Below are 27,311 nucleotides of genomic sequence, written 5' to 3'. Positions count from 1 at the left end.
ATAGCTTTGATTTTTCTCAACTACTCTATGTTATTAAATACAGGAAAAGTAAATGGGAAAAAATATGATCATTTTAGATTTTTAGCTGGATTTCACTGTCCTATATGCTCAGAGTTTGTTTGTTCATTTTCCCATGTGTTTCTCCAAACCTAGAATCCATTATTACAGTATCCCAGGTTTAAAAAGTACATTTCTTTAATATACTTAAAGTGCTCTATTTTCAAGCAATAATTTTGTACTTAATATACTAAAAATGTTTCTTTAGTACAACTTCAGATCATCAAAAGAACATCTAAGTGTACTCAACTGTGCTATTTTGAGACATTTAAAAAAAATATAGAGCTACCACTTGTAGTACACTATGGGTTGAAATGTACTATAAGTGATATCAAAAACATTTTTTAAATACAAAATACAGAGATAGTATATTAAAAGCACATTTTAGTTCCTATTTCATGGTATCTCAAAATAGCACTACACTTAGTACACTTAGATGTTCTTAAGATGATCTTAAGAAGTACTAAAGAAATTTTTGTTGTATATTAAGTACATAATTATTGCATGAAAATAGAGCACTTTAAGTATATTATAGAAATGTACTTTTTTTCACCAGGGAAGAACAACTGGCACTATCACATACTGACCGCAGGTCTCTCTCTTTCTGTCCAGTTAGCTCAATCTTGACCTCTCAAACTGAGTTGAAGCTGCTGAAAAATATCTGAGTGAAACATAATTTTTCTTTAATGCTGAACTGGCTGTCAGCTGAAGTGTTTCTGTCCTCCACTATCCATTTTAATGCTGATGTGTTTTGTTGTAGAACAGCGCCCCCATGTGACATCAGCTGACTACTGCTGCTCTGAGCTTCTCTGATGCTGATAGTGATGTTGGAATGTTTTCTCTTTCTGTATGATGTTTTGTCCCAGGGCTTGATATGCCTGGATGACATGGTTCAGAGGACACTATCGCTTGACTGCACTGTCTCTATGTCGTGTTGAAAATACCTCACAGTTTACGATAAAAACAGCTCAGATTGGGACAGAGTAATTTCTAAATTTATCTGGAATAGTAAAAAACACATATTAAATTTAAAACTTTACAATTACCAAAAGAAAAAGGGGGAAGGTATCTACCATGCCTGCAAAATTACTGTATTGCTGCCCAATTAATAAATTTATTTTGTTGGTTTGATATGAGATATACTGCTAAATAGAAACAATTGGATATCTTGCAAACCCCAATCCCTATTCAGTCACTTCTAGGAGATAACAAATTAAAGAGATATGTGAAGAAAGAGGATTTTTACAAGTTAGACATTATTTTGATACAACAATTAGAAGAGCAATAAATGATAAATGATAAATATATACATTAAAGCTTATAATACAAATGGCAGTAAAAAATGATTAATATCTGGTATACATACTTGTATCCAAGATATTAAAGGTCACTCAACTAATTATATTAAAAAAGTGGGAAAAGGAATTGCAGATTTCTATCCCAGAAGAAGAATGGCTTAATTTGTGGCATTCACAGTGTGTGACTGACTAGTTATACATTTATACGTTTACATTATACGTTTCTTTATCACGCCCAAAGTAAAAGCCAAACAAAAAGTCCCAATGCCAATGCACACCAATGTGCATTGGCTCATTTAGTTTACACTCAAAGGTGATTGGCCTCTCAGATCGTAATTCCTCAGTTCTGAAGTAATGCTGAACGTGACTGACTGAAAGAGAACTATAGTTTTATGTCTGAAAAAATAAGTCAGTGTGCTACAAAAAACAAAGAACTTCTGTATATTTATTAATGTAATGTTATTATTAACATTTTATTTGTAATTAGTAAATACTCAAATCTCTGCATCCGAAATAATCTTATTTGTGCATAATTAATATTCATGTTATTAAAAATCTCATAAAGCCATCACTAGTCTCTCTCTCATAACCAAACTGTTTATGAACTGGATGTGTGTTTTCTTTTCAAACAAGTTTGACAACTTTTGCCTCCAGAAGTGAAAGTATTTTTAGTCTTTTACTGTGTGCCATTTTACATCAGGACTTTACCTCAGAAAAAACATGCATCAAATTGTTTAATAGTAATATTTCTAGTTTCCCCCACGGGAATGTACATTGTGGGAAAGCACTTGATGAGAAACCATGAACATGTCGGGAACCTGAAACCTAACATTTTAATCCAGGTGAGTGAACTTCAGTCAGGTGAGCTGCTTTACTTCCTTATTAACTTAAGAAACCATGAAACACTTTCTTGAATCATTTTAAAAAAAAAACTTAAACATGAAGTACTTCAAGAAACATGAATTTCTCAATCTTATTGATGTTTAAGGAGGGGTTGGACATACACTGTAGGTCAATAATTAAAAATATATGAAGTTGTTTAATTACCGGTATAAATTGGTGAATGTTACTTGTAATCCTTGCCCACACTACATCACGAGTGGGGATACACATGATATATGTGTTGTCAGCTTCCATTACGGACACTCTTCTCCCACCTGGTGCTCTTTGAGGAGGGCGCTTAGGCTTGTGTTCCTTGGATCGCAAATGGATCTAACAGGGCTTAGAGATGGGCCTCGCCTTATCTCTGCCCTCACCAGCTTGATCCTGTGCCTGTCTCAGTGTTTGGAAGTGTGCACTGTGTTATTCTGATTCCTTTAATATTATCCCAGATTCTCCTACACCTGTTGATCTTGTTGATATGAGCCACACCCTGCTTCAATAGGAAATGCAACTTTTCTAGGCTACTTATATCTAGGTCTTCTGCTTATAAAGAATAATAATGACAACACAACTGAGATTTAAGAGGAAAAAACGTTTATTGAAATAAGTGATTTATAAGTAATAATAATGACAACACAACTTTGATTTGAAGATAAACAGAAGTTAGCTGTTTATGAGGTACAGCTATCATAAAGAGATACCTTGGAGGAAGAAACATGTTCAATGACATGTTTGTGTGTAAACAAGTGAAAAGAAGTTAGCCTTTTATGAAGTACAGCTGTTATGATAACTTGTATATATAGATATATAGATAACTTGTTTATGGGTAAACAGTGAAACAAAATGTTTGATAACTGTTTATGTAAACAAAAAGGTTGATATCTGTTTATGTAAACAAAAAGGTTGATAACTGTTCATGTAAACAAAAAGGTTGATAACTGTTTATGTAAACAAAAAGGTTGATATCTGTTCATGTAAACAAAAAAGGTTGATATCTGTTTATGTAAATGAAAAGATGTGATCACATCAAAAGAATGTAGAAAAAAAAGAGCCCAATAGCATATATATTAACCACTGAAGAATGACAGACAACTGGTATTGTAACGTCTTTATTAAAGCATATATTAACCACTGAAGAATGACAGACAACTGTTATTGTAACGTCTTTATTAAAGCATATATTAACCATTAAAGAATGACAGACAACTGGTATTGTAACATCTTTATTAAGGCATGTATTAAATACTAAAGAATGACAGACAACTGGTATTGTAATGCCTTTATTAAAGCATGTATTAATCACTTATGAAAGAATACAAAACAACTGGAAATGCATTTGTTAGTAACATGTTAGTAGATTAGAAAGGAAATAACATGTATTAGAAAGAAAGGCAATCTTACCGTTGAAGGATGTCTTGATCAGAAGCGCAGGATGCAGCAGAAGAGAAGAGTCCAGAACAAAGAGACGAGCCTCTATATATAGACATTTGAGGGGAATTCCCAAGAAGATGACATCAAGTGGTCAGATAGTCTATAAAAGGCTGGACCATGAAGAGAGCATGAGGGGCTGCTTCACACCTGAGGCTGTACCTCCGACACCAGAACCAGCTGATGATGCCTCCATCGCTGATATTGCCTTGACTGAAGAACTTTTTAATACTTATACTTTATTTAATTACTTGTATAGAATGATAGTAGAATATATGTAATGTTAGTAGTATTAGTGTAATAAATAAATGAACTTATAACTTTATAACTAAACTCGGCCTCATGTGGCATTAATTTAAGTCGTTGAACCTGAACAGACCACGGAGAAGTCTTCTGTCTGATTGTAAGTATTTTTAAAATGCTTATAATTTAGGTCAGATTTGACTTTCTTACCTAACCTGAGAATAATAAAAATAAGGTAAAGGTGCTTAGAGACGCATCGCAAAACAATCTGTACCAGTTAAAAGCGAGCTGTCTGCTTCTCTCCGTTCAGTCTTCACCCTCTGCTTAGCGTGCATGATTACCCATCACTCTAAAAGGACAGTATTTTTTTTCTTTCTCCTTCTGTTCATTTGCACAGCATTTTACTGCTCAACTTACCTGCTATTCTGCTGCTGACTATTAATGAAATAAACTGTTGACACTTACCATCTCCCCATCTTGATGTAAGCAAGATGTAAGCAACACAGCTACAACTAATAAAATTGATAATGGATTTGTTAGATTTACAGTATGTGAATAATCAAGCATTAACAATAGTCAATCATATAGGAGGCACCCAGGGGCTCCAAAAATAAAATTCTGCTTAAGGCCTCATAAAGGCTTGGGCCGGCCCTGTTTGTCATGTCAACCGCGTCTTACATCCCATCACACCATTGGATTGGTTTGGCTTCCCTAATGACAGAATGACACAGAGTGTTCCCACAGCATCATTTCTCAATGCAGCATCTCATTCCCTCTTCAGGGAATCCAGGATACAGTCCTAAACGAGGTGTTATTTCGTGAATCAAATTTACTGAAATATGTTTTATAAAATTTTATAAAATCCCCTATCAGGAAGCAGCCATATCACCCCGGTTGCCCACTGAAGCTAAGCAGGGCTGAGTCTGGTTAATACCTGAATGGGAGACCTTCTGGAAAACTAGGTTGCTGCTGGAAGAGGTGTTAGTGAGGCCAGCAGGGAGTGCTCACCCTGTGGTCTGTGTGAGTCCTAACACCCCAGTATAGTGATGGGGACACTATACTGTCAAAAAGCACTGTCCTTCGGATGAGACATTAAACCGGTGTCCTGACCCTTCATCTAAAAATACTTTTTTTAATTTCAGTGTTTCTGACTGGGTGAACCATAAAGGACAAAGACACTTGAGATTGAGATCAATGGAGATTTTTCTCCAGGATTCAGGTACATCAAACTTTTATTTTAATGTTATAGAAATACATTGTATGTCACATAACAGTGTTTGCCATTTTAGTGATTTTCTCTCTTGCTCTCCTCTATTCTATTGTCTGTATTCAATTTGTCAATTCCAGAGGCAGATCAATCTCACCACAGTCCAGCTGTGTGTCCATAAAGAGTGACCGGACTATGATAGAGCCAGTGACATTCAAGGGAAAACACTCTGAGGTACAACATTGTTTGTACTGAGACAGAGAGACCACAGACACACACAAATAATGCATGTATGCCAGAATTTGGCAAGTATCCCCTTATTAACAAAATGCAGAATAGGCGATTAAGCACAGGATCAGGTCTCTTCTCACACCTGAACTTCAGTCCTGATGTTTCACTAACATCTACTGACCCCCAAATCACTGATAATCTGGACCAGAACAATACTGTAACACTCAACCAAACCAGATGTAACCGAATGATAGCACAAGCTAAACACATGTGAGTCATTCTGCGAAACCATTTGCCATTTGCGCCCGCAACGTTTGATCAGATGCATAAGGCACAAAAAATGTTGCAAAGCTTAAAGTTATTCATTCAAGTGTTCTTTCTAACATAATATGTGATAAAATGTTTTTTTTTTTAAGATTAACATACTATTTTTAATCATTTTTCATTATTACATTTCCAATTTCACGTCTGTGTTAACCAGCATGATCAAAAATATCCAAAATATCACAAAATAAGTTATACATTTTTTTCAAACATATACTATTTTCAGGATTATATGTGTGTCCCTGTTTACATAAGATATATTGATTCACAATAAACCTGTGACTTACCACCCTGTCACACTAACTTGTTTTATCTATAAATAATGCACTGTTCTTTAAATTACATCACAAAGCGAACGTGACATCATTTGAGCCTTATAGCCACCAAGAACAAAAGCAGGCAACTATGTAATTTTTTACATTGTTTATTTCTTGCTTTTTCATGTTGGGCAGGGCCTGTCAAGCTCAAATTGTAAAATGTCCTATTTGGAAAATATTTGAGGCTTCAGTGGAAGTACATTAAACTCTAGTGTAACAAACTTCCCAGGCTGTTCAGAAAAAAATATTTGTTTTAAATGCACACAGATGAAATACTGGTGCAAACATTACATATCTGACTGAAAAAGAGAATCTGCTGATTCAGATGATACCAGTTCTGAACATTCATTAACATGATGCAAATCAAATAAACCAGGAGTGAAATTATGATAATTACTGATTATAAATCAGAAATCTGATTTGTCTCCATAAACACATTCAAAAAATTAGAAATTAAATGTATTGTATTTGACTGTATGTGAATGTGTGTTTCTAATCAGATTTACCCGAGCAGCTCCATGAAGACTGAATGAATCATGGATGACACACAGACATTCAGCCGTGGAGATTTTTCTCCAGGATGCAGGTACTTAAATCTTCATATGATCTCAATGTTATAGAAAATAAATTTTCTGTGCATAACAGGGTGTTGTGGGTGTTTGCCAGGGTTGGTTTAGTGATCTGTTGTATCTATCATATTATGGTGCTGGGATATAGTAGCCTGACGTGGTCATACTCAATTCTAGTTCGAATATGAGTCTGATACTGCTCCATTGGGCTTTGATTATGGGGGCGTATTTCAACCGATCCAGGAAAGACCTCAATTGGATAGACCTACAACCAATCAGAGCTACAGAGTAAGTGACGTATGTTGAGCAACGCATAGTTGTCAACAGAACTCTTCTTAGCGACCATCGGGGCCAGCTGATAAATCAAACTTTTGCCGAATCCCGTAGGAAGGAAAAAAATTAAAGCAATAAAAACCGTTTTGTGGCTCTTTAATGGGTTGTGACCATGATCGTGACAGATTGCTGTAGCGCCTCAGCTCAAGAGGCTCGTGAACCGATCATCTCTTCCTACTAGTCCATTTATAGCATCAAATAAACATGAATGAACATGAGAATGAATGTTGTTTCAAACGCGGAAAGACGTCAATATGCACAATTTTTCAAGTTTAACTCCACCGAGGTTAATCTTCTAACTCCTGACTGCTTTGTCGGACAAAATGTCGGATGCTTGTCAATCAAACTCCCCAAGCGCTCTTTGATGACGTGGCTGATTACGTTTCTGGTGATAATCTGTCAATCATCGCCCTGACAATGTGATTGGTCCGAACATAATTACTCCTCTACGGATCGAGTCCAGACCAAAATGTTGTGGGCGGGGCTAAGTTCGGCTGGCATCCAGGCTAGGGATATAGTACAGTAGCTGGAAAAAAAACTTAGTTGCATCAAGTCGAACAAGCCTTACGTCACTGGTGAATGGAGTAAAAATCACTACATCTTGCAAAAGCATTATGTTTCATGTTGTCATTGATTGATTTAGTCATGTGGTTTCTCAGTTCTCTTTTGTGATTAGGTCATTGTCTTGATTGATCACAGGTGTTATTTGTCTTTAATATCTCTGTAGAAATAGCCCTCATGCTTTATTGTTCTATTGTCTAGCTTTGTTCTTGTAACCCATTGTTTGGTGAGATGATGTCAAGTCAATGTTTATGCTTAAATCTATGGTTATGGTTATTTTCAAGTCAAGTCATCTTTTAGTTAGATTCTTCAAGTCTTTGTTAAAGTATCACATCAATAAATTGCACTTGGGTTCACAATGCTTGTTATTAGTGGACTTTTGTTATGACTTTCCAATAATGAAATGGCTATTTAGGTTTGACCATCTTATTAGTTTATTTAAAAGTGCCAAAATATGCCTTCCATATGTTGTCTTTATTATATTAATAACCTATATCGCTGTTCTCTTTTTTGTCTCTTTTAAAGTCAATTTGAGGGTGACAAATCAATCTCACCAGAGCCCACCTGTGTATCTGTGAAGAGTGACTGGTCTATGGACAATCCAGAAGAATTCAAGGAAAAACACACATCAACTGATTTGAGGTACAACATTTCATAGACAAATGGATAGATAGTTTACTATATATGGTTTACTTTAGGGTCATTCTGTATCAAATCAACCAAATTTCAAAAGTTTCCCTGGATAATTTATGTTGTTAATATTTTTTTTCTGCAGACAGATGTTGTGGTAAAAATAAAAAGGACTCTTACTGCATAAGGCAAGGCAAGGCAAGGCAATTTTATTTGTATAGCACATTTCATACACAATGGTAATTCAAAGTGCTTTACATAAAGAAGAATAATAAAAATAGAACATAAGGAATAGAAATAACAGTAAAAACAGAGAATTTTGCTATCTGGATGGATGAGCTAGGAAGTCTCAGGGAGTTTGTTGTTGTTGTTGTTGTTGTTGTTGTCCATCAGAGTGGATCTAAACGGATCTATCCATCAGAGGAGATCTGAATGGATCTTCCTCACACGACAGGACTGCTACCTGTTAAGGCACTTCAAACTGATACACAAAGTTTCAATCTCCCCTTTTGCCAAGACACCTCAATAAGAGACAAACATGTCCAATTGTCTTTATGTCCAAAGGTTTTATTTCTTGCAAGAAAGGTCAGACAGTCATACAGAAACAAAAGTAGTGTAAGACAAAGAATGAAGGTTTCCCCTCACTTTTATATCTGTAACCTCCAAGGCTGATGCCTCTGTCCTATTATCGTTCCCTTAACCATATTAGGAATATTTTTACCATCTTTCTTTGCTTCCAGTATTTTCTACCCTGGCCATATGACAGTCACACATCTTGCCATACAATTTAGAACATATATAGTGTTGTCTGGACACTGGAAAGAGGAACTTAAAAAATACATACATAAACAATTCCAGAAAAAAAACAAAATCATTTAGCCATAAGCATATAAGTAAAATCATATGGAAATTATACATAAACTCAAAATTTCTTCCACACAGACAAACATAGTGATGAAAGCCAAAAACCTGTATCAAATGCCATTAATAAATAGTAAGATTTTTGGCCAGGGTCTTGGTTGAGGTGACACAGAACGACTCTATATTCTTGTCTATGTTTCTCTACTCAATTCTGTTGTCTCTGTTCTGTCCATGTTTGTCCATAATTAGTGAACAGCCTGTGGACACTCGAGGAACATTTAGTGGAAGACGCATGTCATCTAATCTGAAGTACAACATTTCTGTCTAGACATAAATAGAAGAAGTAAAAGTGATAGTAAAATATATTTTTTGTAATCTACTAATTTATTCTTTCAGTCATGATTCTCAATTGGTCCAAAGCACATTTAAATCAAATCTGCTGAAGAAGTTTCAGTGTCTTTGTGAAGGAACAGCAAAGCAGGGAAACCCAACACTCCTGAATGAGATCTACACAGAGCTCTACATCACAGAGAGTGAAAGTGGAGAGGTCAATAATGAACATGAGGTGAGACAGATTGAGACACAATCCAGGAGAGCAGCAACAGAAGACACACCAATCAAATGCAATGACATCTTTAGACCTTTACCTGGACAAGACAAACCCATCAGAACTGTGCTGACAAAGGGAGTCGCTGGCATTGGAAAAACAGTCTCTGTGCAGAAGTTCATCCTGGACTGGGCTGAAGGGAAAGAGAATCAGGACATCCAGCTCATATTTCCACTTCCTTTCAGAGAGCTCAACTTGATGAAGGACAAAACACCCAGTCTTTCAGATCTTCTTCATCTCTTTTTCCCTGAAACAAAAGAAATTGAAATATCCAGTAAAGAATATAAAGTGCTGTTCATTTTTGATGGTCTGGATGAGTGTCACCTGTCTCTGAACTTTAAGAGCAAAGTGAAACTGTGTAATATATCTGAATCAGCCTCAGTGGATGTGCTGCTGATGAACCTCATTGTGGGAAATCTGCTTCCTTCTGCTCTCATCTGGATCACCTCCAGACCCGCAGCAGCTGATTTCATCCCTTCTGAGTGTGTCCATCGAGTGACAGAGGTACGAGGCTTCAATGAGCCACAGAAGGAGGAATACTTCAGGAAGAGAATCAGTGATCAGAGTCTGGCCAATTTAATCATCACACACCTGAAGTCATCAAGGAGCCTCCACATCATGTGCCACATCCCAGTGTTCTGCTGGATCTCAGCCACTGTTCTAGAGAAGATGTTGACTGAAGCAGAGAGTGGAGAGATTCCCAAGACTCTCACTCAAATGTACACACACTTCCTGATCATTCAGACCAACGTCAAACAAGAGAAGGACTATGAGAATGATGTGAAGGATGAAGACATGATTCTCAAACTGGGTAAACTGGCTTTCCAGCAGCTTGTGAAAGGCAACCTGATCTTCTATGAAGAAGACCTGAGAGAGTGTGGTATTGATGTGACAGAAGCATCAGTGTACTCAGGATTGTGCACTCAGATCTTCAGAGAGGAATTTGGCTTGTATCAGGGGAAAGTCTTCTGCTTTGTTCATCTGACCATCCAGGAACATCTAGCAGCTGTTTGTGTGCACCGCTCCATTACAAACAACTGCATAAATATAATGAAAGACATTTCCTGGGTGTCATTTAATCCAATGTATTGCCTCCATCAGAGAGCTGTGGATGAGGCTTTACAGAGTAAGAATGGACATCTGGATCTTTTCCTGCGTTTCCTTTTAGGTCTCTCATTAGAGTCCAATCAGACTCTCTTACGAGAACTATTGACACAGATAGGAAGCTGCTCCTACAACAAAGAGGAAACAGTTCAGTACATCAAAAAGAAGATCAGGAAGAATCATTCTCCAGAGAGATCCATCAATCTGTTCCACTGCCTGAATGAACTGGGTGATGATTCACTGATGCAGGAGATCCAAGATTATCTGAAATCTGGAAAAATAAAAGAAACCAAACTCTCCTCTTTACAGTGGTCAGCTCTGGTTCATGTGTTGCTGACATCAGAGCAGAAAATGGATGTTTTTGATCTAAAACAGTTTATAGGAGCACAAAATGCAGCAGATGAAGTTCTTCAGAAGCTGCTGCCTGTGGTTAAAGAATCCAGATCAGTTTGGTAAGTCACTCTGACATCAAAGAAGGAATTAATTAACATAAACCTTAAACTTTAAAACCTTCTTTACATATTTTATTCTTATAATTGCTATTGGTTTAACCCTCTGGAGTCTGAGGCTGATTTGGGGCCTGGAGAAGTTTTGACATGCCCTGACATTTGTGCTTTTTTCAGTTGTTCATAAACATATTAATGGAAAAAGTGTCATTACACTGTATTCAGCACAAACTAGGCTACCATAATATGTGAGGAACATGTATGTACATGTTTGTATTTTTGAAGGAATAACGTTTATGCGTGGTTATTGAAAAAACAAAAAACTTAAGTCACTGAAATAAGGCCAAAAAAATAATATTAAATCTGTGTTCACAAGACTTCTGGGTATTGGAGGTTGTAGACTAGAGTTTTTGCTTCAAAATTATGTAAAAATTAGCCTTCCTACTCCTTCATATAAAACAATGGAGAGATTTAAATTTTCTAAAACATCTTTGGTCAAGAAACAGTATGCGTGGAGGCGTGAATCATCATGAATAATGGGTGAGTCTCACCTGAGAAGACAAAAGAATCACATAAAGAGCTCTAATGACCTGCATAAATAATGAGCTCTTTCAGATAGGTAGGCTGTGAAAAACCCTCTGTGATCATGTTAAACATACAGAAAAAACAGCAATACTGTGAAATATTATTACAATTTAAAATAATGGTATTCTATTATATTCTTTAAAATATAGGCCTAATGTATTTCTGTGATGCAAAGTGTCTGAACAATTATGTTACCTCTATGGCATTTCATATAGGCTTTTAGCTTAAAAGCATGCACATTTGGAGAAATATTGATGGATTCTCATATGTTTATGTCAATTTTCTATACAGAGGAGTAATTATTCAATATTTATTGTCATTACTATGAGCGCTGGATACTGTGTTTTCAATTTATACTTGCAGTCGGAGGGTGCTCTGTGCACCTTTAGTCCACAAATGCCTGCTAAAGAAGAATAGGCAATCCAGGAACTAACTGAACTAACAGAGGCCAGAGATCGCTAACTATGGCTATTCAAAACAATTTTCAAGACAATAAATACACGATTGAGACGATGTATACATGTATTGACTCAGAATTTGCTTCTGAATAGCGCTGGCTCCGTGGGCGTGGCCGCATTAGCGGATAATGAGCTGAATCACAGACTTCTGACATGGCTCTCTTTTCATACAGATTACATAAACAGAGAATATTTGTTTTCGATTTGACTTACACAATTTAAAACCTGACATCTCAACGTTTCTTTAGACATAAGTGTAATTTTTTTGTCATTAGTATTCACTAAGTTACAGTTAATTTTCTGAGAACTATCAGATTGGACTTCGTTCAGAGGGAGACGAGAGATCACGCATCATGTTAGTTTTCTTTATTTTACAAAAAGCACAACATTTTGTTTTTACTCTGAGTGTACACAAATAAAAGAAGATATCCCACAGATTAAAATGGTGTATAGCTCTTAATTGTATGTGCAACATTTTGAGTCTCTTTCACACTGGTAAGAAAAAAAACGCGGTGGTATCACCGGCGATACCTCAGACCTCAGAGTGTTAAGTTCACCATGCATCTTTAATCTACAGGTTGAGGAATTGTGGTGTTACAGATGAAGGTTGTGCTGCTCTGGCTACAGCTCTGAGATCAAAGCCCTCACACCTGAGAGAACTGAATCTGACTGGAAATAAACTAGGAGACTCAGAAGTGAATCTGCTGTCTGATGGACTGAAGGATCCTCACTGTAAACTGGAAGTACTGTGGTAAGATTTCATTCATCCATTTTCTTCTTATGGTCAATAATGTGCAAAATAAATAAAAACTAAACTAAAAAAAATTCCCTTATAGTTTATTTTGTTGTTTAATCTTCATTAAATTCTTTCCAGTGTTTTTGACTATTAATTAAAATAGCACAGGCTTTAGGTACTGGGATGAGTAGTGTAAGGGCCACACAGGTTTGACCCAAAGAAAGTATCCAGTGTGTGGCTGATGGTTTCTTGTGTATTCTATCTTTTCCATCTCAAATTTATGTTGAAATGCTAATTCATTATTTTTCTTTTAATAATTTATTCAGACACCTGATTATTCTATTTAATTCTATACTTTCAAGGGCACCTATCATGCCCTTTTTACAAGATTTAAAATAAGTCTCTGATGTCCCCAGAGTGTGTCTGTGAAGTTTTAGCTCAAAATACCCCACAAATATATATTTAAAGCGTGTTAAAATGGCCAGTTTTGGGGGGTGAGAATGTGCTGTTTGTGTGTCCCTTTAAATGCAAATGAGCAGATTTTCCAGTGTCAGGAGTCAGGACGCACAAATAATGTTAGAACCTGTCAGTAATGGTGTTCAGTCCAAACTGGATTCAGACAATAATGCCTACAGAGCCAGAGAATATGTGCTGCATGGAGATAGAACAGGTATAGTTTGTTTAATTATGATTATAACTTATGTTGCCATTTAGCTTTTATACATTATTAGTACAAGCCTGTTGTACCAGACCCCGTCCAAATGATTGCCAAAACTTTACTGATGAGTTTTATGACAATTACTTTTCTTCATACAAAAGATGAAGCATCTGTTTTCACTCCAGAAAATCACTATAATAGCTTAATAAAACACTACAAGAAGTGTGCATTAAAATATCCATAAAATCTCTCTCCCTTGCATTATCATCAACAGACACACTCGTTACAATTGCAGTAAACAAATATATGCAGACCTTAAGCCTTTTCGGCTGGTGCTTAATAAACTAGTAGAGTTTATATCCATAAATGAACTCAGATGAACTATAATAAAGTGCATGATCTCACCTTCATACTGCCGTAGACAGTACAGCTCTGTGGACTGTAAGCAGGATCATAAACAGTTGGGATTGAACCATCCTTGAGTAACAACTTTTTAGCAAAACCTGTGTTATGTATTTTCCCTTTGTATTGACATTCGGCCCATTTCAATAAGAGGGTTCAACCAACTCTGAGTTAAAACTTGAACTCTGAGTTGACTTACCCTGAGATGGGAAACTCTGAGTTTTCTGTTTCAGAACAGCTGAATTGAGTTAGTTCAATTGAATCTGGGTAGGTTGACTCTGAGTTAAACATGTGCACCACAACTATGAAAAGCCATTATCAATGGAGCTCCAATATTATGATTCACCGTGGCAACAGCACCCACCAAAACGACGTCCACATACTTCCAAGTCAATACAAGTTTAATTCTTATCACTGTTATAATATCTGAGGTGAAACCTGGCAGAACGGTAAGTTATTGAACTAATATTTATTTTAATGTTATCCTACATGCAAAAAAATAAAAATAAATAAATAAAATAAAATAATAATTTAAGTGTATTTTATTTTTATTTTTGCTAATTATGTTCTATTTACCATGTAAAAGTAACAGTTCTTTGCAATAAGTGCAAATATAAATTAGATGCTATTTATACTGCATGCTGGCAGACATATACTATTTGCACTTCAGTATTGTTGTACATTAACAGGATGCAATAATAACATAGAGTGTAACTGATTATATTTATCAAAATTATTATTAATTAAAATTACTAATGTGATATGTGATGTGAAAAGGGAGAAGAGTGAGCTGGCCAAAAGGCGGATTTAAACCCAGACAATAACCTCACAAGTTAGTTCTCCGTGCCCCAAGCCATTCACCACTGAAGCCATTAATCACGAGCCTTGTTTTTAACAGTGACATTGGTGGGTGAGCTACTGTAAATTTGCACTTAGTAATAGACACTCGGAATAATTTTATTTTCCGTTTGCATTAAGATTATTTTTATTACCACACTGGCAAATAATTTTTCATTTAAGTAAAATGCACTTAATTTAGATTCCCCCAAGAAAACAAGACTAAATGTTAAAAAGGGGGAGGAGACCTAAAGAAACTCTGGGTTTACCGAAGAAAACCTGCTTCTGACCAGGTTAGGTTCAAAGAGTAAGTTACCATGGTAACTGACTCTGAGTATAAGTTTCTTTTCAGAAACTCCTTTCTTTCAGAAACAGGCTTAACTTACCCTGCTTTCTCAGGTTTGACATACCTCCTATTCTGACATGGAAAACCAGAGTTTCCCTCATTTCAGGGTTAACATACTCAGAGTTTTTACTTAACCTCCTTTCTGAAATGGGCCCCTGCTACGCTGCTGCTGCTGCTGCTTTTATTTCTGCTGCTGCTGTTGATTATTACTGCTGCTGCTGCAGCGCAAGAATGGGACTTGCTACAGCCAGTACATACACGACACACTGCTGTGAGCAAGTAAGACATGCTGCTGCTGTACAATATAGTGTGAATTACCCCCCAACAGAGCAGGTGAAATGATATTTGAACAATACAAGCCAAGTATACTGTATGTCAGAAAATCCCCCATTATGCTGAAAGGCAAGATGGCAATTCAGCCCTCACCCCCAACAGATCTATAGCCAAAACCATATGTACTGCTGCTGCTCCAAAGAGCCATAGGAACCGTGTATGCTAGCTATGTGTGCCTGGCCCCTTGGTTTTTGTACGAGAAATGGGGCATATGCTTGGTCTTGGCAGACTAGATCTGTCAACACATTATTCCCCCCCAAAGCAAATCTAGTGTTTAGACATGTGGGTTGCCATGAGGTGCATATAAGGCACTTGAAGCATCTCTCAGTGTAGCCCTATATAAACTAGTGTACCCCTTTTTTAAGGGGTGTTCCTGGTGACTTACCAATGTGGTGTTAGCTACATATGAGCCTACATACCAGTGTATGCGTGCCACTAAACTAAGTATTTTGTGGCATAAGGCTTGGCTCTAGTGGCCTATTAGACCATGTGTGTCTGGGCTACCACGCCGAATGGCTTAGCTCTAGTGAACAGTATAGCTATGTGTGCCTGGGCTACAATGTCAAATGGCGTAGCTCTAGTGTATTTGTGCAATTTCAACATAATACCTCCTATGTGCAGGATGTGGTGTCCGTAGCATTCCCTTACATGGGTATGCTTTCCCAGTGTTATCCAATGGTTCACTGTATGGAACAGCAGCGATGCAAATTCTGACTGTGACTGGTAACTCCACCTTTGCTTTCCACACTGAAATAGCTCATTAACTTCCGTTTTATCAAAAAATTTTCCAAAATAACAATTGCACAATAAATACAAACTAAAAACTTGTTCACACATGCTTTTAATCTCTGCTGCCAGTCACCGCATATTCAGCGCCTTTCAATTTGCCCTGTGTTTGAGCTATGAGATCTGATTTTCTGTGACATATGAGTAAATCATACATGAATAAATGTTATATATTTGTATTTAATATCCAAAAATTGTTACTTAAAAAATGGTTATATTATTTAAATTTAGCTGAATAAATATTTAAGGAGCTGTTGATGAGATATTGTTGAATGGTCATATTCTGTTTGACAGGTTAACAGAAAAATGAAAAATATTAAGAGAGACTGAATGAACATTAACTTTGATATTGTGAGAAGTGTTGTAATAAGAAATGGCTTCTACTACTCCTAACTGAGTTGTATAACTCTTGTTAACTAATTTATAATATATTTTTAACTTTTGGCTTTGATTTTATGTTTATGGATCAAAATAAACTAAATACATAGGAATAGAAGTCATATGTTAAAGCTGCAGTCCATAAGTTTTGCCTCTTTCTCGCCATCTCTGTTTGAAGCCTGCAATTGCAGTTGTTTGTGGAATTATCTTTACGTGGGTTGTGCCTTGGCATGGCTCTTCAGCATGGATGAATCTAATGTTTGCTGTCAATCACCACATCGGTGTGGATACTGTACTTCAGAATCACAGTAAGTGATCTGAACATCACTTACTGTGAACAAGTATGTAACATGTCTGCCACTTTTATTCTGACTGAGGGAAAAAAGCATTACAGTAAATCGCGCTGCCAGTGGCTGCCATTAAATCTTAAGTCTCACGTGATACAGTGCAAATTATTATTATTGTTATACTACGTTCTCAAATTGTCAATGTTAAAAACAGCATTGCGTGGCTGTGTATTTAGTGTGTATTAGCATTACCTGTAGATTTTAATTTCTGTACAGTCTGTACAATCTCTAAAGTTAATTTGTCATACCATACCACCATCCAAATAATAAGTTTAATTATTGCAGCTGCTGTGAGAAAAGGCTATAAATGATTCACCTCACATGCCATATAGCCTACTAGCTGGTAATCATTCTTTATGTATACAGACGTGACGCAAAGACAAATGGCGACATGCTCAAATTTCCTGTGAAAGCCCACCAGTACCACCCGTATTATAAAACATTATTACGAGCTTACCTTTGTGAATCGTGCTAAGGTAAGGAGATAGTTTTGAACACTGGCTGGTTATGGACATGCTCAAAAATTGTTTTTGGATTATTTTTAACCAAAAAAGTTACGAACAGCAGCTTTAAATTATGGTTTATAAGGTAGCATGTTTTCCATATAAAATCATTAACTGTACTTTATATATTGCACTTACATGTTATTATCTTTGCATAATACATGTTTTATCTTTGAATGCTATGATATTTATTATTTATCTGTATAAATCTGTTAGTTTCTGTCATAACTTTAACATAAAAAATACATGAAAACAACAAATTTTTTATTAATCCTTTTCAATATAAGTTTCCACATCCAAAACAATCTTTATATTATTTAAATGTTTAACATAGAAATGAAAACTGTATAATTATAACTTCTGTCTCACAGCTACATTGTGTTGGGTTATAAGATTTTTTCTCCAAACTGCCCCCTTTCAAGTGGGCGAGTGGGTTGACTGAAAACACCTCTGAGGTGTGCGCACAGTCAGCGGACAGTCATAATGTGATGCTAGGAAAAAATATAAATACTTAAAAAAGACAATGCTTAAATTAGACTCGACCTGTTAATGGTGCCATGGATTAAGTCTATCTTTCTAATTGTGAAGTTCCTGCTTATCTGAGATGTAGATCCTGAACTGAGAGACTGAAGAGTGTAATTGTTCTCTACAGGTTGTATAATTGTGGCGTCACAGTTGAAAGTTGTGCTGTTCTGGCTTCAGCCCTGAGATCAAACCCCTCACACCTGAGAGAACTGGATCTGTCATTGAATAAACTAGGAGACTCAGGAGTGACGCTGCTTTCTGATGCACTGAAGTTTCACTGTAAACTGGAGAAACTGTGGTAAGATTGTTTATATGTGTAAACACTCTCCTCTTTTTTTTTCTTATGGTCAATAATGAACAGAATAAACAAAAACTAACAAGACTGAAATATTGTCTTGAATTTAGTTGTTTAATCTTCATTAAATCTGTACCAAAGCTGATAATTTGATCATTTTACATCATACAGATATGTTGAGAATTTTGGGGTACATTAAAAAAAACAAAACAAAAAAACAAACAAGATTCTTTTAATTTTTATGATATTGAAACTAACTCACTCAAGCAGCATGTAGAAGCGGGTCTGAACCTTGGAGTGGAGCTGTTAATCTTGTCATGGATTAAGTCTCTCAGAGACAGAGACTGTAAATGGTGTCATTGTTCTCTACAGGTTGAGTGATTGTGGTCTCAGAGATGAAGGTTGTGCTGCTCTGGCTTCAGCTCTGAGATTAAACCCCTCACACCTGACATATCTGGATCTGACTGGAAATGAAATGGGAGATTTTGGAGTCAAGAAGCTTTCTGATGTACTGCAGGATCCTCACTGTAAGCTGGAAAAACTGTGGTAAGATTGAGTAAAAGTCGTCACATTCTCATTTCCCCCTACCTGAATTAATGAATTATATACAATAAAAAAATAACAAAAACTAAAATGTGTTCTGTCAGATAACTGCTTTAATCTTCATTAAGTTCTTTACTATGATATAAACATAATTGGATGATGCACAAAAAAAAAAAGATTTGTATGTTTTCCTGTGATATTCAAATCGATCCCCTTAAGCATCATGTAGAAGTTGGTCTGAACCTTAGACTGGACCTATTAATGGTGCCGTGGATTGAGTCTCTCTTTCTGATTGTGAAGTTCCTGCTTATCTGAGCTGTAGATCCTGAACTGAGAGACTAAAGAGTGTCATTGTTCTCTACAGGTTGAGTTATTGTGGTGTTACAGATGAAGGTTGTGCTGCTCTGGCTTCAGCTCTGAGATCAAACCCCTCACACCTGAGATATCTGGATCTGTCAGGAAATAAACTAATAGACTTAGGAATGAAGCTGCTGTCTGATCTAAAGAAAGACACTTCTGTGAGTAGTGATGATTACAAATTTATTTTAAAGTCAATCTAGTTTATTCTTAGGTTACTTTCCTGATAATTGGTACTTACACACTATAACATGTTTAAAAACAAATAAGTTAATTTTTTTGTAGTAGTTTATAGCAGTTAAGTATCTTGACGTTTTACTGTCTGTATTTTACATTATTAGATGGGTTCAGAAGTTAGGCTGACCTTCGCTGGATCAGCAGATGATGAATAAAGAGCCACTACAGACTACATTCACTACATTCAACGGAATCAACAGACACAAACCCATATTGATCATCACACACGGAAATGTTTGTGTAATTTTCCAGAATGATCCAATCTTTCATCCAAATTAAAAAACCAAGAAACCTTTTGTTTCTTCAGAAGTGACATTTGTACCTGTGCCCCTTTTTACGTAATAATATTAATATTAGTTTGTGACAGTCTGTGTATCTTTTGGTCAATGTGAATTTTGTAACTTACTTTTCAAGTGTGAGCTAAAATATAGAAAACATACCTGAGAGAAACCATCCAGCTCAGAGAAGTTCGGACTATGTTGAGTTGAGAGAAAACAGACACTTTAAATCGCTTTAGTTAGTGTTTTCTGTCAGGTGTGAGTTAATGTCACATTCTCAGTTACACTTTATTTTAAAGTGTCTTTTTATACTGTGAATTATATATTTAAGTACTGAGTAATATTAACTCTCTGGACTTTGAGGCTAATTTGGGGCCCTGAGAAGTTTTGACATGTCCTGACCAGTGATGCGCGGATCAATGTATAAACAACCCACACCCGACCGACATTTTCAACTAACCCGCCCGCAACTCGGACCGCAAAAAAAAAAAAAAAAAGAAAATATTGTACCCGACCCGCTTCCTTACCCGCATTTTTTAAAAGTAGTAAATGCTCATCGTAGCGTCATTGGGCCATATTTGGAAAAGTGTGAAAACCCCTTGGGAGCGCAAACTGTTATGTAATAAAGGCTTGATTTATTAATTTATTTCGTTTCATTTTCTTAACAATTAAGATGCTGCATGTGTTTATCCAGTCTAATCGAAGTGTGTGTCTCTCCCCCGACTTTCCCAAGAAAAATCCCGCCCCCTCTCCTACATAAAACTGACATTACTGAGCTATATGCATTTAAAAGTAGCCTATTTAAATGGTGCAATGGCTCAGTTCAACGTGTTGGGAAATTGGGCATTTTGTCCCGCGTCAGCATTTATTCAAAAGTTAATAACGCTCAACATTAATAATGTTACTATTTCATTATTTCAGCAAATGTCTTCCACACTTTGCTCTTTCTATTTGTGTATTTGCGGAGCTTCCACTCCCCAGTCTTCACCTTTTCTCTTGCCGCCTCCATCTCTACCTGCAGACTGAGCTCATGCGTCATCTTCGCGCAAGTTATTCAGCCAATAAAGTGTAGGCCTATGTATTTAATAGAAAACTGTGTCTAGTATTATATAAATTACAAAGGTTTAATTGGTATCTTTATTTTAAACAACCCGACCGACCGTGACCCGAATATCATTGAAAACATTTTTGGATGACTTGTAACCGTGGGTAACCGTGGGTGACCGCAGGCACCCGCTCATTTTGGATCAACCCGCGCATCACTGGTCCTGACATTTGTGTTTTTTTCAGTTGTTCATAAACATATTAAAGGAAAAGGTGTCATTACACTGTATTCAGCACGAACTAGGCTACCATAATATGTGATCAACATTTATGTACATTTTTGTATTTTTGAATGAAAAACGTTTATGCGTGGTTATTGAAAAAAAAAAACTTATGTCATATGTGTTCACAAGACTTATTATTGGAGGTTGTAGAGTAGAATTTTTGCTTCAAAATGATGTAAAACGTGTCCTGCCTACTCGTTCATATAAAACAATATATTGATTTAAATTTTGTAAGACATGATTTTTGTTATCTCATGCATGCACGTATAATTGCACATCATGTGAAGAAAATTTTGTACAGGCCTATTATAGTTTAAATTGCAGTACCAGTGAAAAGATTGTTTTTTTAAAAGAAATATTATTACAATTTAAAATAATGTTGTTGTTTTTTTAATTTTAATATACTTTATAAAGCATTTCTGTGATGCAAAGCGTCTGAACATTCATTTTCCCTCTATGGCATTTCATATAGGCTTTTAGCTTAAAAGCATGCATTTGGAGAAATATTGATAGATTCTCATATGTTTATGTAAATTTTCTATACAGAGCAGTAATATTTATTCAATATTTATTGTCATAACTATGAGCACTGGATACTCCGAATTGAAAAAACAGTATGTTTTCAATTCATAATTGCAGCCGGAGGGCGCTCTGTGCACCCTTTAGTCCACAAATGTCTCCTGAATAGGCATACCATGTGACATGTGACAGGAACTAACAGAGGCTTCCAGAGATCTCTATAACCATGGCTATAACATGCAGATAGACACTTTTGAAGATAATACACAATTGCGACGATGTATGCATGTATTACCTCAGAATTTGCATCTGAATACGCTCGCTCCGTGGGCATGGGTGAATAAGTGGATAATAAGCTGACTCAAGCTGACGTCTGTCATGTCTCTATTTTCATACAGGTTACATAAACAGAGAATTTTTGTTTTCAATTTGACTTACATGATTTAAATCTTGACATTTCAACGTTTCTTTAGACATAAGTATCATTTTTGTGGGATTAGTGTTCACTAAGTTACAGTTAATTTTCTGAGAACTATCAGATTGGACTTCGTTCAGAGAAAGAGGACAGATCACTTATCAGGTTAGTTTTCTTTATTTTGCAAAAAGCACACCATTTTGTTTTTACTCTGAGTGTACACAGATAAAAGAAGACATTCTATAGTTTCAATTGATATATTATTTCTGTCTCTATGACAAAAAAGTATTTTAACTCTCTGAGGTCTGAAAACGCGCCGGCGCGTTTTGCAGGTTTTTTTTCACATTGCAGCAAAACAGACTTAAAATACTCCGTCATTTTTTGTCATAGAGACATAAGTAATATATCAATTAAAACTATAGAATATCTTCTTTTATTTGTATACACTCAGAGTAAAAACAAAATGTTGTGCTTTTTGTAAAATAAAGAAAACTAACATGATGCGTGATTTCTCCTCTCCATCTGAACGAAGTCCAATCTGATAGTTCTCAGAAAATGAACTGTAACTTAGTGAATACTAATCACAGAAAAATTACACTTATGTCTAAAAAAACGTTAAGATGTCAGGTTTTAAATCATGTAAGTCAAATCGAAAACAAACCTTCTGTGTTTATGTAATCTGTATGAAAAGAGAGCCATGTCAGAAGTCCGTGATTCAGCTCATTATCCGATAATGCGTCCACGCCCACGGAGCCAGCGCTATTCAGACGCAAATTCAGAGGCAATACATGCATTCATCGTCTCAATCGTGTATTTATTGTCTTGAAAAGTGTTTATCTGGATGTAAAAGTCATGGTTAGCGAGCTCTAGAAGACATGCAGTTAGTTCCTGTTTTCTTTTCTTCTATAGATGAATTTTAGATGAGTTTTTGTTTCTTTAGCGCCCTCCGGCTGCAGTATGAATTGGAAACTCCATTCATGGAATAGCCTCTTCTTCTTTTAGATGAATTTGTGGACTAAAAATGCACAGAGAGCGCCCTCCGACTTCAAGTATGAATTGAAAACACCAGCGCTCATAGTAATGACAATGAATATTAAATAAATATAACTCCTCTGTATAGAAAATTGACATAAGCATATGAGAATCCAATATTTCTCCAAATGTGCATGCTTTTAAACTAAAAGCCTATATTCAGACTCTTTGCATCACAGAAATACATTATATTTTAAAGTATAATATAGAAGCAAAAACTCTAGTCTACAACCTCCAATACCCTAAAGTATTGTAAACACAGATTTACTATACTTTTTTTGGCCTTATTTCAGTGACTTGAGTTTTTTGTTTTTTCAATAACCACGCATAAATGTTATTCCTTCAAAAACACAAACATGTACATTCATGTTCCTCACATATTATTGTAGCCTAGTTTGTGCTGAATAAAGTGTAATGACACTTTTTCCATTAATATGTTTATGAACAACTGAAAAAAGCACAAATGTCAGGGCATGTCAAAACTTCTCCAGGCCCCAAATCAGCCTCAGACTCCAGAGGGTTAAGTCTGTTTTGCTGCAATGTGAAAAAAAATCCTGCAAAATGCACTGGTCCATTTCCCGACTCCAGAGGGTTAAGTAACGAGTTAGGATTAGGGTTTGATTTGGTTAAGGATTAGTTGCATATAACTATGCATGAAAAGGCATTATTTTGTCAACACTTGACCCAGTAATATTAGCACTTACTTTTTTATGTTTTCTATTCCTATTCTCTCTTTATTAATTAAAAAAAAATCTTTGCTACGACTACTTTGCTGGAATAACTGGGGCTTGACACAACACTTGCATATTGTTGAAATTAGTTTGTAAGTAAAGCTGCAAATTCTTCCATTAACGTCAGCTGCCTTAACAATAATCCTCTGATATGTGGTATTGAAAATTGCTGCGCGGCATAAATTATAAATATAATTAGGCAGTATCTTACCGAAAGTGAATTTCTTCCTGTTTTTTCCATTTAGAAAGTTGCATCGTATATGACGTAAGCATGCTCTGGCCTCAAACGTTAAGTACAATGTGAGTGCAGGCCAGCAGGGGAGGGGGGACAATCGCGCTTGGGCTCGGTTCAAGGCAACCATGCCTAGTGTGAGTACACCCTGACCAGTGGTGTAATGTAACGAAGTAATAATACTTTGTTACAGTACTTAAGTATTTTTTGGGAGAATCTGTACTTTACTTGAGTTTTTATATTTCTGTCAACTTTTACTTTTACTCCACTACATTTCCTAAATAAATTGTATACTTTTACTCCGATACATTTTCCCAAAGCATTTTCGTTACTTACTACAAAATAAAGTCGGAAGAACACAGACTGCAAGCAAGCATGTGCAAACAACCACGGTTGATTTCATTTTCCGGGTTGCGTCCGTTGCTGGAGCGGCTGAGAAGAGTGCGCTGTCATTATGAGACATTACTAGAGCGGCCTCTAGAGGTGAAATAAAAACTATCACTGATGCCTCGTATTGTTTGTTTTGACACGTGATGTGAGGCTGCGCGCTGCACAGAGCTGCACTTCAAAAACGATTTAAAACGGACAACAAAACAGTATGTTATACAGTGTACACTACAGTACATATTTTCATATCACTATAAAGTAATTAGTTTGTTGACTAGATGCTGCATTAGTGGAGAACAGTATGTTTGCCGTCGAGGCTGAGAGGATGCTAACATTAGAAGTACCTCAAGCGTTTAAAACAATGTGACAAAAAAACAAAACAAAAAAAAACAAACAAAAAAAACTGTATGCCACAATTGTTACCATTCATTTGCATTAGTTTATATCTATTTGTTCGCTGTTATGCATTCATTATCTGGCAAAGTTGCATATTTAAACTGTATTCTCATCATACAGCGACAGAAGCATAACAAATCAGAAATGTAGCCTATTCAATTTCAGTTTTTATTGGCACTGTAACACATATTTTGATTAGATAATCATCAATTTTTCTAAAATAGAGCCAAATAATGTGTGAAAGTATACATATAATAGACCCATGCTATGCCTTTGTGTGTAAAGATGGTAATTTTTATGCATGACTGTTTGGATTTATATGAAATAGTAACATTTTACAATAAGAGTACATTTGTAACATTAAATAAGGTTAATAAAAGTATTGTTCATTTTTAATTTCAACATTTACATTTTAACATTTTTAAAGTTGTCTCTTACATTAGTTATAATGCACTATGAATTAACATGAACGATCAATGTATAATTAATATATTAGTATTTTTATGTATAAAAATTACAATAAACATTTAGCCATTTTTTTAATTTAAAGAAACAAGATGTAAGAGAGTTAAAACTGAACACAATCTTACTGCTCAAACTGTGTATAGAACAATTTTTAATAATATTTTTTTGCTCCTTTTGTATTTTACATTTACTTGTACTTTTACTTTCAATACTTAAGTACGTTTAATATCAAAAAAATACTTTTCGTACTTAAGTACAAAAAATATCAAATACTTTAAAACTTTTACTCAAGTAACATTCTAAACAGCAACTTTAACTTCTACCAAAGTCATTTTCTGGTAAGATATCTATACTTTTACTCAAGTATGGTTTGCGAGTACTTTATACACCACTGACCCTGACTCTTTGTCTCGGTTTAATTTCCAGGAATTTAGACAACTGTTTCCAAGAGCTGTTTCATCACAACTGGGCTGCCTAGACTTCAGTCAGTCCTAGACTGAATGCAACATTGCAAAAATATCAGCTGCGCACTCTATGAGATCAGGGCTACACTGTAAAAAAAGTCAGTAAAATATACAGCAAAACACCGTCAAATTCCAACGGTAATGGAGCGTAAAACCAAAAACTTCCTTTTACTGTATTAAATAGATTGAATAACCGTTAATTGTGAGACTGGATAAAATTTTGTTTTTTACTGTAATAAAATGTTGAAATTATAAATATTTTCTGTGAAAACAAATAAATATGCATACATTTTACAATTAAATATTGTAATGTTGAAAATGTCTAAAAACCTTAGATTTTATGGTATTATTTGAGTAAAACTACATCTTTTGGGGTTGTGCACATTGAAATTCACAGTATAAATCTGTAGATTTTTAAGTAAACAAAAACATTCATTTTTACAGAAGCAAGATGTTAAAAAATCCCACTAAACACTGGACGTCGGATAGACATGCAGATCATGTCTATATTAGGTCCGTCGGTCCATGACCATTTCTGAACATCTATTCGACGTCCAAACTACACAGTTAAAAAAAAACTGTCAAATTTACGGTAAAATACCGGCAGCTGTGGTTGCCAGGAATATACCGTGAAAAAAATGTGGAATCTGTAAAAGACAATACCGTATACTGGTTTTGTAACCCTAAATTTTACAGTAGACAATGTATTTTTTTTTTTTTTACCAAAATCATGGTAGAAAAAAACAAATATATTTGTCAATTATACAGGTCCACTATTTGGACGTCCAACCATGACCCAACTTGGACGTCATCTTGACGTTCAACATTTGACCTTTGAACGGGGTAATTTTTTTGGACATCATTTGGACGTCAATAACAGATGCAGGAAATTGACATGATTAATATGTAATATTTGTTTTATAGGGCCTATCAACATGATTAATACATGAAGAGCTCAGATGCAAAAGCCTCTAAGTGCCATCTGAAATTTTCTTCTAGAATTATCATTTTTATCAAGCTTGTATATTTAAGTTCAATAATTTCACTTAAATGGCAATGCAAAAGTACTTAACTATACACACAGCAAAATCCCCAGTGTTAAATTAACACCCAAAGTGAACATAAGAGTCCATCTTACCGGGTGTTAAAAAGTAACACTGAAGCAGTGTTAAAGTTAATGAGATAATTGATTGATGACTGAGTGATGATTGACAATTAGTGGAGACACCTGATGATAATAAGCAGAATCACTGAAGAAACAACAAGAGAAAAAGAGAGAGACACAACATCTACAACTGACTTCCAGCCATTAAACATTATTACACTTATTATTAACCAGTTTGATTTGATTTCTGTCATACATCAACAAAAGTTCTTACTGAGAATGAACAGATGTTTAGATGTTAATGTTTGAATGAAAGTTTAGTTTGAAGTCACCATGATGGTGAAAAGCATTTCCTTTAGCTGGGCTCTTGACTCTATTAACATTAATTTATCTCTGGCTGCTCCAACTTTGTGTTTGTAAAGCACATTTGTTATGGTCAGAGAAACTGTAATCTGGGCTGTGTTTCCCAATAGTGATGTGAACCAAAGGTTATCAGTTTAGGTTTACAATGTTTTGGGAATCACAGTCATGATGG

The 27,311-nt window shown here is 35.6% G+C and overlaps 1 protein-coding gene across 1 annotated transcript in view; it reads left to right on the top strand.

Moving 5' to 3' along the window:
• Window positions 1-2,046: 2,046 nt before the first annotated feature.
• LOC125276282 overlaps window positions 2,047-27,311 on the top strand; it is a 46,456-nt gene continuing 21,191 nt past the window's right edge. The window contains exons 1-11 of the mRNA XM_048203782.1: window positions 2,047-2,197; window positions 5,051-5,127; window positions 5,256-5,349; window positions 6,488-6,573; window positions 7,976-8,092; window positions 9,191-9,250; window positions 9,338-11,104; window positions 12,719-12,892; window positions 18,120-18,290; window positions 18,660-18,833; window positions 19,195-19,348. Coding sequence (XP_048059739.1) covers window positions 6,524-6,573; window positions 7,976-8,092; window positions 9,191-9,250; window positions 9,338-11,104; window positions 12,719-12,892; window positions 18,120-18,290; window positions 18,660-18,833; window positions 19,195-19,348 — 2,667 coding nt within the window. The 5' untranslated portion in view covers window positions 2,047-2,197; window positions 5,051-5,127; window positions 5,256-5,349; window positions 6,488-6,523. The remainder of the gene's footprint in view (window positions 2,198-5,050; window positions 5,128-5,255; window positions 5,350-6,487; window positions 6,574-7,975; window positions 8,093-9,190; window positions 9,251-9,337; window positions 11,105-12,718; window positions 12,893-18,119; window positions 18,291-18,659; window positions 18,834-19,194; window positions 19,349-27,311) is intronic.

The sequence above is a fragment of the Megalobrama amblycephala genome, linkage group LG9, assembly GCF_018812025.1.
Source record: "Megalobrama amblycephala isolate DHTTF-2021 linkage group LG9, ASM1881202v1, whole genome shotgun sequence".
Classification (NCBI taxonomy): Eukaryota; Metazoa; Chordata; class Actinopteri; order Cypriniformes; family Xenocyprididae; genus Megalobrama; species Megalobrama amblycephala.
Note: the sequence above shows the minus strand (reverse complement) of the source record. Positions and strands in the feature narration are given on the sequence as shown.